The 17,058-nt window shown below is 44.8% G+C and overlaps 1 protein-coding gene across 1 annotated transcript in view; it reads right to left on the bottom strand.

Moving 5' to 3' along the window:
• The window catches only part of PRICKLE2 (prickle planar cell polarity protein 2), a 108,480-nt gene that overhangs the window by 41,299 nt on the left and 50,123 nt on the right, over positions 1-17,058 (bottom strand). The window contains exons 3-6 of the mRNA XM_069473778.1: positions 11,592-11,705; positions 8,594-8,731; positions 5,863-6,066; positions 2,464-2,650 (exon numbers count right to left, since the gene is read on the bottom strand). Coding sequence (XP_069329879.1) covers positions 2,464-2,650; positions 5,863-6,066; positions 8,594-8,731; positions 11,592-11,705 — 643 coding nt within the window. The remainder of the gene's footprint in view (positions 1-2,463; positions 2,651-5,862; positions 6,067-8,593; positions 8,732-11,591; positions 11,706-17,058) is intronic.

Raw genomic sequence — 17,058 nt, forward strand, 5'->3', positions numbered from 1 at the left:
AGAGAGCTCACGCTGGCGTCCCTGGGTCCCTCATTGTGTCCCTACTCAGCACAGAGTCCCAGGCAGCTACAGCCTTCCCCACTGCCTGCCGGGGTGCACCGGAAGTCCAGTCCCTGCAGCCTGCCTGCCACCAGCTGCTTCCCCACGCTTTGGCAAGGAAACACGCTCACATGCAGCCGCAGGGCCCGGTTCCCAGGGCCGGGGCCCCACGGAAGGACGGGCGCGGGCGGGGGGAGTGGAGGGAGGGAAGGCAGCCGAACGTGGCCCCTGATAAGCATCCGCCATGTCAGATGGTCCCCTGAACTGCCCCTGAACTCTAGACATCTGGAAAAGGGCTCTGCTGTCCGACATCTAAGCGTTCCTTTTTTATTCCCTCTCTAAGCCCTTTAAGTACTTCTCGGAGGGCGAGTGTGTCTACTGCTGCCGCAGCCTCGGTCTGTTTATGGGGCTGTTTACTCTGCCGTGCGCAGGCACAAGTACCGTTGCTCTAGCAACGGCGGCCCGCTGCAGGGTCTGCTCCGAGCCACTGTATAAATACGGAATATTTGCACAGTACGGTCCGAGGTAAAGCACCTAGCGACTGAGGAATCTATGACAGACGGAGCACACGCCTTCACTGTCGCAGGAAATCACGTCTTACGGAAAAGTGGATGTAAAACAAACGGTAGGGACGGCATTTGAACGACAGCAGCAGTATACCGCAGGCCACAGCGGTCCCCTTCTCTGATAAAACACTGATGCCTTTTTCTGCATGGAAGAGGAAAGGAGAAGGGAATGCCAATAACAGTCCTGGATAGACAGGAGAAGAGAGAAAGAGACGGAAACCAGGAGCCACCTGAGGTGTACACACAGAGACAGATTTTCTCTCTCCCAAGTGCTGAGCAAAATCTCTAAGTGGCAGCTTCTGGAGAGGCCGTTAGCCTCCATAGAAAGAGACAGAAGAAAGAGAAATACTAACGGGAAGGGAGTATCGTTGCCATGGTCTAGGTTTCTGCCCACGCAGCCCCTCGCATCCGAGCAAGCGTTTACCTGCACGCTGGAATCCAGCACCGGGTGAGCAGTACTGGGCAACAGGTTGCACCATTGTCCCTGACACCGCCCCACTCCCTCCCCTTCCTCACGTGTCCGCCACCTGGCACAATCGAGCCCCCTTTCCTAACTCTTAGCACGAAAGGTCTACCTGTTTGACTGTTTTGTGAGAAATGAAAGCTCCTGGGTACATAGTTGAGGCATCAGGCTGTGAGAGGGGTGAGGTTTTCAGGGTTCAGGGGGAAAGGGACTGACCATCACCAACCCCCAGAGGAGGATACAGCTGGCCTACGGTCTTCAGAGCAGAGCTTAGCCCTGGGCTGAAGAACTCTAGCTCAGAATGGCCTCACAGGAACATGCCTGAGGGGTTGGGACAGGATTGCCTAATGAAAAAGCACCATTGAGCACACAGTAGGTGCTTTTCCACAAAATGGGATTTTGGATCAGCACCCAGAGCTCTCCATATACTAATTGTTCATTTGAACACATCACCCCTGATGAACCAGGCAGATAAAGCCACCTCTTTTTGGTCTCAATAAAAGAGACCCGCTTTTAAGCGGGACCAAATGGGCTACCAAACAGATTATCTCCACATCTCACTATTGGTAAGAAGTTGGCAGCACCTGAACATACTTCTTGGGATTGCACAAGCCATGGGATGATCCACATTTTTTTTTTTTTTTAAAGGTTGGTTCATTCCCAAGGTGCCAGAAAAGGCAAGTTGAATGAAGAAGCCACAACGCTGTATGATCTGGGACAGCGTTGAAGGGGCGCTTTTAAGCTATTTGAGGTCTGTTTGCTTTGTATTTGCTTGGGGTAGCTTTTGCTAATTTTTTTTAAAAAGGCATGTTTAGCAGAAGCCATCTGGTTTCCTAGACTGTCTCTTGCTACCAAGAGGACCTCTTTGGTTCTTCCTTCTGCTGCTCCCTGACTTTTTCCAAGGAGGCTATGGAAGGCATCAGTTTATACTGTCCCCTCATATTTTCCTTCTGAGACTGCTTCTACCCTTGGTAGTGGGATTGTGCATCACTAAAGCAGGGCTGATAAGATTCTTATTCGGAGGACCTGTCTGGAAACCGGAAGAGACAGAGTCCCTCTCCTTTTCAGAATATAAGTACTAATACTAGGTGTAACTAGTGGGTCATCTTGGCCACCATGTGAAAGTAGCTTGTTCCCAAATGATGCCAACAGAAGGCAACCTGAGCTGAGACACAGAGGAAAAATCAAGATTTTGTTTGAACCCTTGATCCATCCCTACCTGAAGCCAGCTACTCCTTGGCCTTTCCAGTAATGTGATCCAAGAAATTCCCTTTTTCACAAAGCTGGTATATAAATCAGGTTTTACCACTTGCAACCAAAGATATTCTAACTACACCAGACGCAAAGGCGATCCAGGCACAGAAGGATCTCGCTGAGTGCGAAGCATCGTCTCACCTATGTGTTGGGCACAGGTGTCACAATATTCCGCATACAAGGACTCGAAGCAGTGGCAACAGTAGGGCCTCCCCTCCTTCATGATGTAGCGCTGGCCGCCCAGCACCGTCTCACACTCGAAGCAGCAAAAGTGTTTCATGTGCCAGTGGCGCCCCTCAGCTTCTGTGCACTCGTCTGCAAAGATAATCTGGACATGGGGAAGCCAAATGGTCAGTGTTTCAGACCCAGCCATAACAACACCCTTTAAAGGAAGACATTTATGGGAGCCCCAAACTAGAAGGGTAAGGAAGCAGGTCCCACTCATAAATTATTAATCAGAAATCTATATGCATATATTAATTCTATATCTGTATCAGCTCCTATATGTAGATTTGCCTAAAACACAATTAAACATGGTTTCTATCCTGGCCAGTGATTAACTTAACCACATTTTAATAAGAGAAAGAATGTTTTACCCCAAAGAATATAAAGCAAGATCAAAAACTGACAGCTCATAGGCACACTGGACATACATATCTGCTTCATTTGTCCTGTACACAGTATTTTTAAAAAGTGGGAAACATCATATAAACACCTGGAATCCCGATTTCTCTTTTGGAAACATAACATTTGGCAATGCTCAGGACACATTCCTGTGTGGCAGCAGTAAGTCAGAGCTAAGAAGAGGGATGGTGGCATTCAGATGAGTGTCGGGTTCTCTAATTTGCGATATTATTCACCCTTCCCTATTGCCTGAAAATGGGTCACCTTCATTTATAGTACCTGCCTGGCCCTCAAAAGCATTTGTGTTTTGGCCCCTGATATCAAGTTTTAAAATGTCAAATCACAGATTTCAAAATCTACTACAAAGCTAAGGTAATTAAGCCAGTGTAGTACTGGCATAAGGATGGATACATAGATTGATAGAATAAAATTGAGAGTCGAGAAATAAGCCCATACATATATGGTCAATAACTGTCAAAAAGCGTGCCAAGACCATTCCATGGGGAAAGAATGGTCTTGTCAACAAATGGAGCCAGGTCTTGTCAACAAATGGATAGCCTCATGTAAAAGAATAAATTTCCTTTATAACTACCTCATACCATACATAAAAATTAACTCAAAAGGGACCAAAGACCTAAATGTAAGGGCAAAAAACTATAAAACTCGTAAAAGAAAACACACATATAAGTCTTCATGATCTTGGACTAGGCAATGGTTTCTGAGATATGATACTAAAAACATAAGCAACAAAAGAAAACATAGATAAATAGACTTCATCAAAATTAAAAACTTTTATGTTTCAAAGGGCATCTTGAGAAAGCAAAAAATATAACTATAGAATGGGAGAAAATCTTTGCAAACCATATATCTGATAAATCATATATTTAGACTAGTATCCATAATATGTAAACAACTCTCACAACTCAACAATAAAAAAGAAAAACAACCCACTTGAAAAAAGGGTAAAGGGTTTAAATAGATATTTCTCTGAAAAAGAAGATATACAAATAGCCAATAAATACATGAAAAGATGCTCAATGCTATTAGCTGTTAGGGAAACGTGAATCAAAATCTCAATGTGATATTACTTCCTACCCACTAGAATGGCTATGATGAAAAAGTGACAATAAACAAGTGTTAGTGAGAATGTGGAGACATTGGGATCTTTGTTCATTGATAGCAGGAAGGTAAAATGGTATAGCTGTTTTGGAAGATGGTTTGGCATTTCTTCAAAAAGTTAGAATTATCATATGACCCAGCAATTCCACTCCTAGGTTTATACTAAAGAGAATTAAAAATATATGTACACACAAAAACTTGTGCCTGAAGCAGCATGATTCGTATTAGCTAAAAAGTGGAAACAACTTAAATTTCCATCAATGGATAAATGGCTAAACAAAATGTGACATATACATACATGTGGATATGATTCAGCCATGAAAAGGAATGAAGTACTTATACTACAACACGGACGAACCTTGAAAACATCATGGCAAGTGAGAGAAGCCAGGCTCAAAAGGTGACAGACATGTTACATGATTTCATTTATATGAAATGTCCAGAAAATGTAAATCTACAGAGACAGAAGAGATTAGCAGTTGCCAGGGGCTGGGGAGAGGGGGAAAAGGGAAGTGACTGCTTATGCATACAGAGTTTCTCCTCGGTTGGTGAAAGTGGTCTGCGAGACAGCAGTAATCACTGCACAGCTTTGTGAATACACTGAAACCCACTGAACCGTATACCGTAAAAGGGTGAGCCTTAATGCTATGCAAATTTTATCTCAATAAACACAGATTCCAAAGCACACTTGCTTCAATCCTCATAGTCTATTGCCATTGGAGAACACCAAGTTGTATTATGAGCACTGATTTTCAGATGTGGAAACTGAGGCATGCATCAGAGTTGGACCTGAATTCAGTTTTCCAGCTATCTACCTAAAAGGGTCTCTCTAGTCTAGAATATCACTATTTGCATTAGAATTAATTAAGTCAAATCAGCTTCCTGGTAGGAGAGTAAATCCCTCATAGGCAGTTTGTAAAAGAGAAAACCCCATGTGACAGTGTAGACTCTGGCTGAAAAAGAGGAGTATTCCCTCCCACACTGCTGTATACAAGGTCAGACAGACCCCAAACTCCTCTGCACAGGAGGAAACGCCCGGCTAAAACCTTTCCCCAAATTATTCCCATAACAGTGGTCAGGTTTAGAACATTATTCTTTCTGCCCCCAACTTACAAAGCCAAACCAGGCCTTATAAGCTGTCAGCTTACAGATCATCATAGGGCGTGTCTGGTGGGGAAAGAATGCCAGGCAGGGGGCTTCCGTTCTATTCTGCTTTCTTACCCGGGGTAGTACATTCAAATACCTCTTAGGGCATGGGGCAGAGGCATCCGAATGGAGCATCCATCTGCCTCCTGAATTTTCACTCAGAACTTTTGTATAATAATAATGCTACCCATTTTCTTCTCTAACCAACCTGCACCACTGAATCTTGAAAAATGGAACAATTTTAAGATTTAAGCAGCACTCCGTTACTGAAGATTATGCCCTGGGATTAGGGCTGAAATCTAAAGTTGCACAAGGTCTTTTTTTTTTTTTTAAGGGTTCTGAACTGACTTAGTGCCAGTTGTATGTTACTTGGTGATCTCCTTGGCTATAGAAACAGCCTTCCCACCAGGAGACTATGAGACTGTCATGTTCAGGAAAGCAGGCCACAACCCAGACACTCCAGCAGCCAGCGTGGGGCTTCTCTCTCTACTTTTCTCTCTCTCTCTTTCCCTCTCTCTCAAGGGTTAATGCAAGAGGGTGGAGTGGCTTATGGTTTCCCTCTGAGCAGGAAGCCACAGGACCATGTGTTGGCTATGGCGCAACCAAGGGGGTGACGGGCAGGGCTTCAAGCCTGCTGGAGTTTGCTCTGACCTCGTCACAGGCTGCACAGCGCGGCTTCAGGCACTCGGCGTGGTGCCTGCCACAGTATATCTTCCCATCTTGGTAAAAGTAGATCAGATCTACCAGGAGCTCATTGCAGACAGTGCACACGAAGCATGGCGGGTGCCAGCAGACGCCGTGGCCGGCGCGGGAGGCAAACACAGCAATGTCCCCACCATTGATCTGGCCTCCACACTGCAAGGCAAACAGAAGAATCAGTACGCGCACCAGCCCTCATGTCCCAGTGCTGTGCGTAAATGACAAACGACCAGCACCCATAGCTGGTCGCTGAGCACTGATTTTCAAAGGAGTCACTGTGCTACCTGCTCCATACGCATGGGAGAGCAGGTTTCTCTTGCCCTCCCCAACCCTCCTTTCCGAAGGCCCACAAGTAAGATAGAGATAAAGTAACTGGGAGAATAAGGAATCAGAAAGATAGGAAAGAATTAAAAAGCTCTTTTAGCGTAATAACGTACAGGGCTCTGCAGGCAGGAGGCAACCTGGCACAGAGCGAAGGCCTCATTATCTTTTAGCTGCTGCAAACTCCATGCAGAGGCATAGCCCAGTCTAACCCCAGGAGGAACAGGCTGGGGAGGGGGCACTAGAGGGGGCACTGGAGGGGATGGAGCCTGCACTGTGGGATAGGAGGGGGTGTCTATCAAAGCATGCCCACCCTTAACTACTTTCTGTGTGCCTTTCAGGCCTGCTTTTAGCCTGCCTCCTCTAACATCTTTCTGCATAGTCTTGATTGACAGGCATTGCTTCTAAGGCCAGACTATGGGAAGGGTTTCTTTCAGATCCCTTCCCTGGTTTCTCACTCATTTTCCAAGTTTCCTCCTCTGTCTAGAAAGAAACGAGGCAGAATCACTGATAACCCATGCTTACAACTGGGGTTGGAATAAAAAGAATATGGTTTGAGGGTCTTTGAGGGAGGAACACAGTGTGAAGTGGGTCCAGGGAGATGCTTTCTGTTGACCCTGGCACAGGCCATGACGTTCATAGCCTGAGTCTAGTACTAGGGTCCCAGGTGAGTGGCTGAGCTCTGGGGACAATGTCGAAAGAGCGGAGAAGCTGCCTCCAAACCTTTCCCATGCTGTGGACATGGTATGAGTTGAAATGCATCATGGAAAATGAAGTCCTCATGGAATAGTCTCTGGGAGCTCAGTCATGTGTATGACCAGACAAAAGAAAGGCATCGTGTTAGAGAAAGTACCATCCCTTCCTTCCATGATAATAATCCTAAAGTATGAATACATAATCCCATTTAATCCTCACAAAACTCTATAAGGGTTGTTGTCCCCATTGTGTAGATGACAAAACCAAGAGAAAGTAACATGGTCAAGGTCGTCTGGCAGGAACATGGGTAAAACTTATGAAAGGTCTCTCTGCCTCCACAATCTTGGCACTCCTATACCCTACTCTTAGCATCTGCCCACAGACTGCCCAAGCTTCCTTTCCCCTTGGGTGAGTCCAGCCTGCCTGGTTTCCCGGGACCGATTAGATAGTTGTGAGGGCCCTGAATTGATCACAGTGAATCTCGCGTCATAACCACTGACCACCTGCATCTCAACAGTAGGTCTCAAGGGTGCTTTTAATGAACGAAGACCCCACTGCCAAATCTCTGGTCAAGTAGCTTCTCCTTCCCACCTGAACCTTCTCACCCTACCCTGCTGAAATCTCAAAAAAGGGCCCCAAATGACATCTGCTCCCCTCGGGCAGTATCCTGTGCCCTCTTCATTGATCCAGCTGACATATCTTCAGCACCTCATGAGTCTACCCAGAGCCTACAGAGTTTGATGGGGCTGCTCAAAAAGCAGCAGGACTTACAGAAGTGCCAAAAATGACAATCAACACCAGAAAGCTTTTGGCAGCTGAGAGGTGGGGCAGGGTGAACCCTGGAGAGCTGGATTCCCACCCTTCTGCCTTTAAAATCCTCCCCCACTGTGCCTGGAGCACTCTACAGGTAGGAGAAAAAGCAAATCTAGACTCTTCCACTCAGGGAGGTCCCAGGGAGAATGCACTGGGCTGCATGCGCTTAGATAAAGAACTCTCAAACCCCAGGAGAAGATCATTTATCACCCCCTTTAAATGGCACAGGTCCTGGGAAGACCCTGGGAGCTTGCCCACGGCCTGGGCAAACTCTATTGTCTAAAGGACTCATTTTAAAATATAAACGCATCATGTCATTTCTCTGCTTAATCCTTCCAGTAGCTCCCACGGCCCTACACAAACTCTGACTTTACCTGCTAAGTCTCTCTCTTCACTCCCTCTGCCCCAGCTACACTGGCCAGCTCACTGTTCCTTGAACATACTAGACCATCTCCTGCCTCGGGGCCTCTGAGCTGGCCATTCCCTCTGCCCCAAGATCTGCATGATTCACCTCCTCTCGGACAACTTCCACGCCTTTGCTCGGATGCCACCTTCTGAGTGGGGTCTTCCCCACTTGCAGCCTCCCCACACGTCCAGTACCTCCTAGCCCCATTCCCTGCTGTACATTTTTCTATTTTGCTGATTAAATTTATTGTCTGACTTCCTCCCCTAAGAACATAACTCCTTAGAAGGGCAAGATTAAGCTTTTGTGTCTTTTGTTTGGTGCTGTATCTCCAAGGCCTAGGACTGTGCCTGGCACATAGTAAGCACTCAATAAAACAATCATTGGATGAATAAATGAATGACAGGATGCCAGAACAATGCCCCTTCACTCTCCTGAATGCATGCTCACCTGTTCACAAATAGCTCCTGTCATGGTGACTGGGAAGGGCCTGACATTCCCTCGGCCCAAGTTTTCACGTTTCCTCTGGTTGCTGAACAGCTTCAGCTCCCTCTTCTCTTCCTCGTCCAGGGAGTTGCAGTATCGAACCTGAGGAGACACCGAGAACAGCATGGAGGAAGTCGCCCTTGCTCCTTGAGATTCCTGAAGCCCGTGCTCTGAGTTTTCTCATTAAACATGATCCCATTTGCTTTTATAGCCTTGGCCTGAACTTTAACAACACCAGCCTTGGAGACACTTAAGGTGAGTCTCTAGTAAGATTGTTCACAGCCAAAAGAGCTTACTAGAGGCTCTGAACTCTGGAGCTCAGCCTTGGGCAGGCTAAAGGGTCCCCACCCTTACTGCCACACTCTGCTCACCGTACTAACATCAAATCCTCTAGGGTGGCTTTGGTGCCAATAATTATCTGGGATGCTCCCCTTCTTCCAAATTGATTATATAGAGACCTGATACTTTCCTCTGCATGTGCCCATATAAATGATCTTTGACACCCAGTATGACATTAGGTCAGTGAGTCGGAACAGCTGTCCACGTGCTCACAGCTTCTGTTCTCGGGTCCCATTTTGGAAGAATAGGGAAACAAAGGCATGAGCCTGCGGAGTTGGTCCAGAGGCACTTGTGGGGCTGCACGGAAGCTCCCGCGTGTTCATCTGTGTGTGAGAGGGAAAGGGGCTGCCTGCTGAGCTTTGGTTGAGCCAACTCAAAGCAAAAGATATTTTCCTTCTTGTTAAACACAGAAACCCACAGAATTAAAGCGGGGAACACTAAAGACATTTAAATCCAGTATTTTTCATTCTCTCCCCTTATTTGTGCACACCTTGGAAATTGTGCTATAGTCTTGAACTATTATTTACTTAATGCTGTTTTTAGTACTGACTCACTGTTTTGGAAACTTGAATACATTTATTTAAAAAGGAAGTATATTATGACTATAAATGGAACACCAACATCACCTGCAAAAAACAAAAGGTGGCTATAAAATCAAATAGAGTGAGAATGCAACCATGCTGTTAGATTCTAGCTGGCCACTCTGCTTGCAGGAGATCCTGAAATGGAGATTCCCTGATGCTCCTACTTTAGAGTGGAGACTGGTATGAGTTAGAGAGGTGAGATACCTGCTAGCACTAGGCTGAAATTTCCTCCTTGGTTATTCAACCACTCTATCACAAGGAGTGAAATATAATTTAAAAGGGAGTAACTCTCTCACTACGTGGTTTGATTTTATTTTCTGCCATGTTCATGTCCCACTCAACGTCATGTATATCTCATGCTTTAGGAAACCTGGTCCTAGTTCCACCTCCTGTCTGTCTTTGGAGTACTCTGGATGTCAGAAAGGTTAACTGAACTGCTCAGATAATTTGTCATACAGATGGTTAGGGGAAAACCTCTGAATTAGGACTGTGGCATCCTAGTTTGAAAACCAGTGCAGCTGTATATATCAACATTGTCTTATCTGGGTGAAAAAGAGGGTGATCAAATATTTACTTTAGAATCACAATCACCCTTTATCCTCACAAGGGACATATCAAATAATCAGATCTGCCCACTGGGTCACACATACTGAATTCCCACCAATAGGAAGTTGTAATTTGAATGGTGTTTCTTTTCATGAAAGCACAGTTAACCATATGCAGAACAAACCACTAAAAGCAGGGAAGAGCCAATCGCTTCCCTCTATCAAGTAAAAAGAGTTAAAAAAAAAAAAAAAGAAAAGAAAAGAAGTCTTCATGTAAATATCCCAGAGAGAGAACTGCAGTGACCCGAACATCCCAGAATATATGGTTATGCCACTGACATTTTATGAACATATTTTTAAGGGCAGGCACACCCCTCCTGCTTCTAAAAGCCCGCATTTTCACTTCCAAATTAGTTAACTGGGCATCAGGTTACAGTGCCTGCTCTCAAGTTTAAAGGAGAAAGCATTATTTATATTTGTTTTACGAAGTCTGAAATATGCAGCAGGAAAGAGGATTGTAGATTTCTTTCTAGGGATTTGCTTTAAGTTTTTGTTCTGCTTACTCAAATTTATTTTTGAGGCTCTCAAATGATCCCCTTTTATTCAAATGTGGAAAGATAAGACTAAAGAACACTCATCTCCCTTGAGACTGAGGTGTTGGGATCCAGCCTGTGGATGGAAGGAATTGGTAGAAAGCTGGTGTCCAGCTCTCTAAAGGGGTTATTCTCCTTTCAATGTGAAATTACATTTGTGTTTTAAATACAGTGAAAGTAGACAGTTCAATTCCACCTTAAAAACCTGATACTCACAAATTAATTTCTAGTTTATAAACCTAATCCCTTCCAGCGTGATGATCTTTGAAAAGCATGTTTACAAATTTCCCTTTAGGATCAATTTGATTTCAAAGGTAGAAATGTCTGCTGACTGTGCCACGTTTCTGGGTTCAGAAAAAAAGGACAGTCTGCTAGCCACACTTTCAACAGTACAAAAGACAAGTTGGACTTTACCATGATAAACACAGATGTTTAGAGCTGTGAATCTGGACAGGTAACTTCTACTGCATGCAATGTGGAAAACTTGCACACTCATTTAATATGAAATGATGCTGAAAATTCAAGAGAGTCACCTAGATTTTGCAGGGCTTGAAATGGCCTAGGGAATTTCAAACATATACACAGGCAAGCCTCGTGGACATTTTTCTTCAAGGAAGAAAACTTGGACTTGAGCTTATAAATCGTAGTGCTCCCTGGTTACTCCCAAATAGCACAGAGGCTAGTCCAGTTCATAATGAGACTCTGCTTTTTCAGTAACTCTCTCGAAGTAAGGAGTTGACCAGTTGCTTTTGGCTCTAGTTAAGAAAGCTAAAACCTAAAATAAAGTACCAGAGTTTTTTGTTGGCATTCTCGTGGATCACAGCCTTCTGACTATGAAAAAGGTAACAATTCACAGAAGGTTCTAAAAGAAGTCTTCATGAGCCCCTGTCTAGCCCCTTACCTCATTGTCATGTGGCGGGAGCTGGTGTAGGAGCTGCTTGATTCTCAGCTTCTCTCCAGGGCTGTTGACATAAGGGACTTTCTCTTCGGGGAGACAGCTGTAGTACTGGTGAACCTGAGGACAGAAAGCACAGCAGATCACTCGCCCATCACTCAAACCACGTGCCTGTTCCCACTTACTGGAAAGACGATTCCCCCAGCAGGACGCAACCGACTTCCGCAGCCCTCATCCTTCCTGAAACTGCAAAGCAGATGAGTTTCTTATGGCAAGCAGAGAAATTCATCCTTAAAGAAAGACTCAGGCAAATCACCCACATCTTGGGCCTTTCCCTCTCTCTGCAAGGGGAAAATAGAGCCAGTAAATTTTCCTAGAGAAAGAGAATTCAGCGAACACGCTGGTGAACCCGGAGGGTAGGGCTTTCTCGGCAGACTCCCCTGAGAGCTGGCTTTACCATTTTCTCTGTTAGTCTCCGGCGTGCAGCGTGCCTCCCTCGCCAAGGGGATATGTCAGCACCTGCCTCGGCAATGGAGTCAAAGCCAGTCTTTGGCACTTGGCAAACTCCTGGGTACCTCAGCCTCCACCTACATTAAAAGCCCTCCAGGTTTGGAGCCATGTGTGAGGCGCGCAGCAGCTGACATCCGTCAGAAATAAACTCACTAAATCTGGGATGCAGAGCGTGTAATTAAACATTGTCATTAACATGAGGATTTGTGCACATCCTAGAACATTCCTGTTGACGACTGTTAAGACGTATTCCTGTACTTTATGAGGCTCACTCAACCCTAACAACGGGGGAGAGTAGTAAGCACCTAATGTTGCCTGGGAAAAGAAAACAGACATTCTATCATCCAGCTACATGCAAAACTAGAGAAAGAAAAACTTAACCAGAACAGAAGGTATGCTATCATATAAGAGAGGAAAAAAAAAAAAAACAAAAAAAAAAAACAAAACAAACCCACAAGCTCAGATGACATCATGGAAAATACTTCCAAGTATCTTACCTAGCATCATGACCAATTCTTGCAAAACAAGGCATTTGTTCAACAAAATGGAGAACGTGGAAGACTGGGGGCTCCAAATCCATCAAGTTTGTTATACTCCACAAATGTGGTCTAATTCCTTTGCATTTAGGGAGGCTTGGATGTGAACACATGTTTTGGGAATGCTGGGGTGAAGAGTTGCGAAAGCCCTGTCTACTTTGATCTCTAGAAACTAAGTCATAAGTGTTGGAAGAGAGGGGGATAAAGGCTTTGTGATGACAAGCCCTTAAAAAATGTGAAGGCCATCTTTATTTTCCTAACTAATGATGGTAACCATGCACCATCCTGTGCCTATCATCCTTTTAATCAAATCCCAAAGGCAACCATAAACAGAATGCTTGTCATGGACTAGCAGGCTTTCCGAAGGCAGGGCCCCTGGAACCCCTCCCTAGAGGCACCTGGCAGAGAGCCACGCTCTGGGACGGGAAGGAATGGCTCTGGGTTTTGAAGGCCGCCTGCAGATTACCAGCACTCTCTGAGAAGAAACAAAAGCCCTGATCATAAGTTAGCTTGGGGTTAGAAGCTGACAATTTTCCCATCGGACACTGGTACACCTTTCTGTCCCCAGGAGAGTCGCTGTACCATATACCTCATTGGACTCTGTGTCTTGGGGAATGGACTTTGTCTCAGAAGACTGCTTGTAGAAAAGCCTGGTTCCAACATCACCTTGTCATTCTCACAACTCCCGTTACAGTTATAGAATGTTAGGGACCATTGCTAATATGAAATGCATCCCTGTGGATGCTTGATAATGTAGAGTCTAATTTGAACTCGAGTCACCCTCCTCTCAATCACCTGTCATGACTCACACATCCCTCTGCCCACCGTCCCTGAGAGCCCTTCTGAATTGCTACCTTGAACCAAGCCCTCTCTGATAAGGCTGACCCATGGTGGAATCTTCCCTGCACCTGCCACAGCGTGGCCAGGTAGATCCCAACCCTCAGGCCTGGATCTGCCATTTCCCATCTCTTAAGTTCCTGAGCAAGTTACAGAACTGTCCAGAAGACTCGTCTGGAGATTGTGACAATTAAATGAGAGTGTAGGCAAATCATGAGGTCCTCAATGACAATAAGTAACATGAATACATAACAATAATTATATTATCCAGTCTGGCCCATTCCAAATGGCCCATTCCTAATGGAAAAATGCTTCCTGGCCTTTCTTCCATTTCAAGATGTGTAGCAACACTGTTGGCTTGTAGAGTGAGACCAAACCCTGGGAGCTGCCTATCTTAGTCTAAGCAAGAAAAATAGGTTGCAAGGAATACAATGCTATTAAACAGCTAATTTGATTTCAGGGGAAAACATGGAAAATTGTTGTAAAGGTACCGTGTCTTCTTAAGACACCCAGCAGTGTACATAATGGGGCCGCATGAAGACATGGAACCGGCCACTGGAAGGTGATTGCACCAGATTTCTCCTGTCTTTGAGCCCAGTTTCCTCTCACCTCTGCTCTCTCCTCTTCCTGTAGATCTGTTTCTCACCTTCTCACAGCTTAGGGTTTCCCACAGCACTTGAGCTGGCACAGCTTTGGCTCAAGAGCCTATCCTAGACCGACTGGCTTTTCTCAGTCCCAAATCCCTAGAGAAGGGCCCTGATTACCCCATCTTGGGCAGGGTCCACACGTGGAGATTGGATTGAAGAAGTTCAACACATTTGAAGGCTAGAGGAAAAGGAATCCCAGCATGGAATGATTGGGTGAAGGTGGAGCCAGCAGTGATGAAGAACTCTACAGATGCTTAAGAGTCAACAAATTCCTTGGTGTGCTGAGGTCCATCCTAAATACTCTGAATTCTTAAGTCAATGGAGGCTACTCTTTGAGGACACGGCTCCACCTTTCCTGGACATCTTTTGTTACCTTTTATAATTCAAACCTACTGATCACCAGTGAAAAATTATCCTTTCTACTAGTATTCCAATAATCCCTGAAATATAGAATGTGCTAAAATACTCTCTCACAAGACAGTCAATAATTTGATGAATGACTTAAAAACTTACCTAGGTATCAAGATGCCCCATTATTAAAATAAATCAGTTCATGTGAATGAACAACCTACCAAATCACCTCCCTGTCACATGGTAGGTGATCTGGCTTACTCTGAGGGAGGATGAGTTAATCCTTCACGACTTCCAATCCCCTCAAAGCCTGTTCATGTCCAGGTGAAAGAGTGATCCCTCTCACATTGGCTTTGTGTATCTTCCTGGTGTTTAGGTGCTGGACTTTCCAAGTTTTTTATTGAGCAAAGGGGATTAGCAGATGGATGAGAGTACGGGAGAAACAGGTCTTCTGAATTTTCTGGCTGGATATGAGAATGCCGCATGCATTTTCCTTTGGCATTCTCCATAATAAACTACTGTATGGCCCCAAACAAACACCAACCCAACCAACGGTAACAGGAAAATATTGAGTATATTTTCTGGCACTAAAAAAATCAAATTTGGCAATATCCCTGAAAATCCTGCAGATTGCTCATTTTAGCCCAAACATATTTCACTTGTTCCTTTTTAGGAGTAAAAAATCAAATCAAATAGAATTTTGTCAACGATGACTATAACCAAGCTCTGACCTAGTATCTTAATAATTTTATTTTTCATCCTGTGTGTATTGAGCTTATTTCTTGAGAAGTAGGGTCTGTTGAATATGTTAGAAACTTTGGTCCATTTAGACATTTCCAGGTAAAAGTGTCCTGTGATTCTGCCCTGGGTGAAGTCATACTAGGTATACTTCCCCTGAACAAAAAGCATTTTGAACACAATAAACTGGGTTATGAAAATGAAATAGCTGAAGGCCTTTATTTAAGGTGTTACTCCCCAACAGGGAAGCTTGGCAGCAACTTCTGTCTGTGTCACAGGGATTGTAAGAGCTTTAGTCACTGTGCAAACAACGTCTACAAAGCAAGGCCTCACCTAGATGGAAAGACTGGGCTTGTCACAGGGAAACGCACATTTGATAGTATTTCTGCCTGGGCAGAGAGAGAGAGAGAGAGAGAGGCCAGAGAGAGGCAATGACTCTGCATTTGGGAGAAAAGTGTGCTAAAAATAATTTTTAAAAAAGTATGTTAATAAAAGAGGTGTGCAAAGCACTTTATTTAGAACGGTGGTTCTCAATGGTTTGCATTAGAATCATCTGGAAAGTTAAAACACAGATTTCTAATTCAGTAGGCCTGGGGCGGGGCCCTGTAATTTGCATTTCTAACCCCTTCTCAGGCCCTGCGGTTAGTCTGGAGACAACACTGTGAGTTTTAGAGCTATCCCACTGTTTTCCCTCAACAACCCACCCCAGGCAGTCGCCAGGCAAAGGACAGGATGCCTATCTCCTCCAGGAGATCCAGGAAGCACAGAAAAGGGGAGAGAACTTGGTGGACCACACCCAATTTTTCAGTTGTCTTTTCCAAGCCTAGATATACAATTAAGGAGAAAATGCTTTTTGTTGTTGTTGTTTCCCTGCCCAATATGATCTGCAGGAATTATGCAGAAGATTCCACCAGCTACAGCAAAAACAAGAAATCCTACAGGCAAAAGTGCTCACATTTCTGGGTAAGAGCATTTTCCAAGTGAAAAACATCCTTATTTTCTTAGAGTAGGAAGCCAACAAAAGAGAAGTCAGCCTTTCTTGCCTGATCTCAGAATCGATTGTTATTCACCGGCTAAATGAAGGAAGGGATCAATGAACTATTTATTTACTGAGTGACCGTAAGGCCTGAAGTGTTTTTATATACAGTATTTCATACCGTCCCCACACCCTGGATGTGGGTATTTCGGACTCATCAGATTGTATATCACATAGTTAGAAAATGGTAGAGCCACCTTTGAATTTGGCTTCCTCTTCCTCCCTCTCTGTTCTCCATGGATTCTTGGACTTCTTTATCAAGAAAAGAGAGAGAGAGAGTGGGAGAGAGAGAGAGAGAGAGAGAGAGGTAGATGGCTGGGAAAGAAGGAAAAAACCCCAGATATTGTGGATTCCCATATGTCTGTGTGGCTGACCACAGAAATGATGAATACATTTTCCTTTGGTATTCTCCAGAACATAACCAACACACAGCTCCCGAATAAACCCCAAAATGACCTGACAGTAAGTAAAAAATGTTCTCCAAATGAGATAGTCTTTCCTCTACACCATGGCATGATGGTGTTAGGGAGCTGTGGCAGAGATAGCTGCCCACCCACGTCCATTTTTCTCCTCTTCCTTAACAAGAATATCATCATTTTACTTAGAGCACCAGTATGCCCAGCTAAGAACAATATTTCTGGCACCTCCCCAGTAGCTACATGTGGCCATATAGATTCTGGCCAATGACATGTAAGGGTGTGACTCCTGGGAGAATTCTTTTAAAGAGGCCAGCAGTTGGCCAAGGTCCCTTTTGCCCATTTATCCTTCTTCCTGCTTCCTGCCTGGAATGCAAACAGAATGGCTAGAGCTCCAGCAGC

The sequence above is a fragment of the Eulemur rufifrons genome, chromosome 7 (assembly GCF_041146395.1).
Source record: "Eulemur rufifrons isolate Redbay chromosome 7, OSU_ERuf_1, whole genome shotgun sequence".
In the NCBI taxonomy this organism is placed as follows: domain Eukaryota; kingdom Metazoa; phylum Chordata; class Mammalia; order Primates; family Lemuridae; genus Eulemur; species Eulemur rufifrons.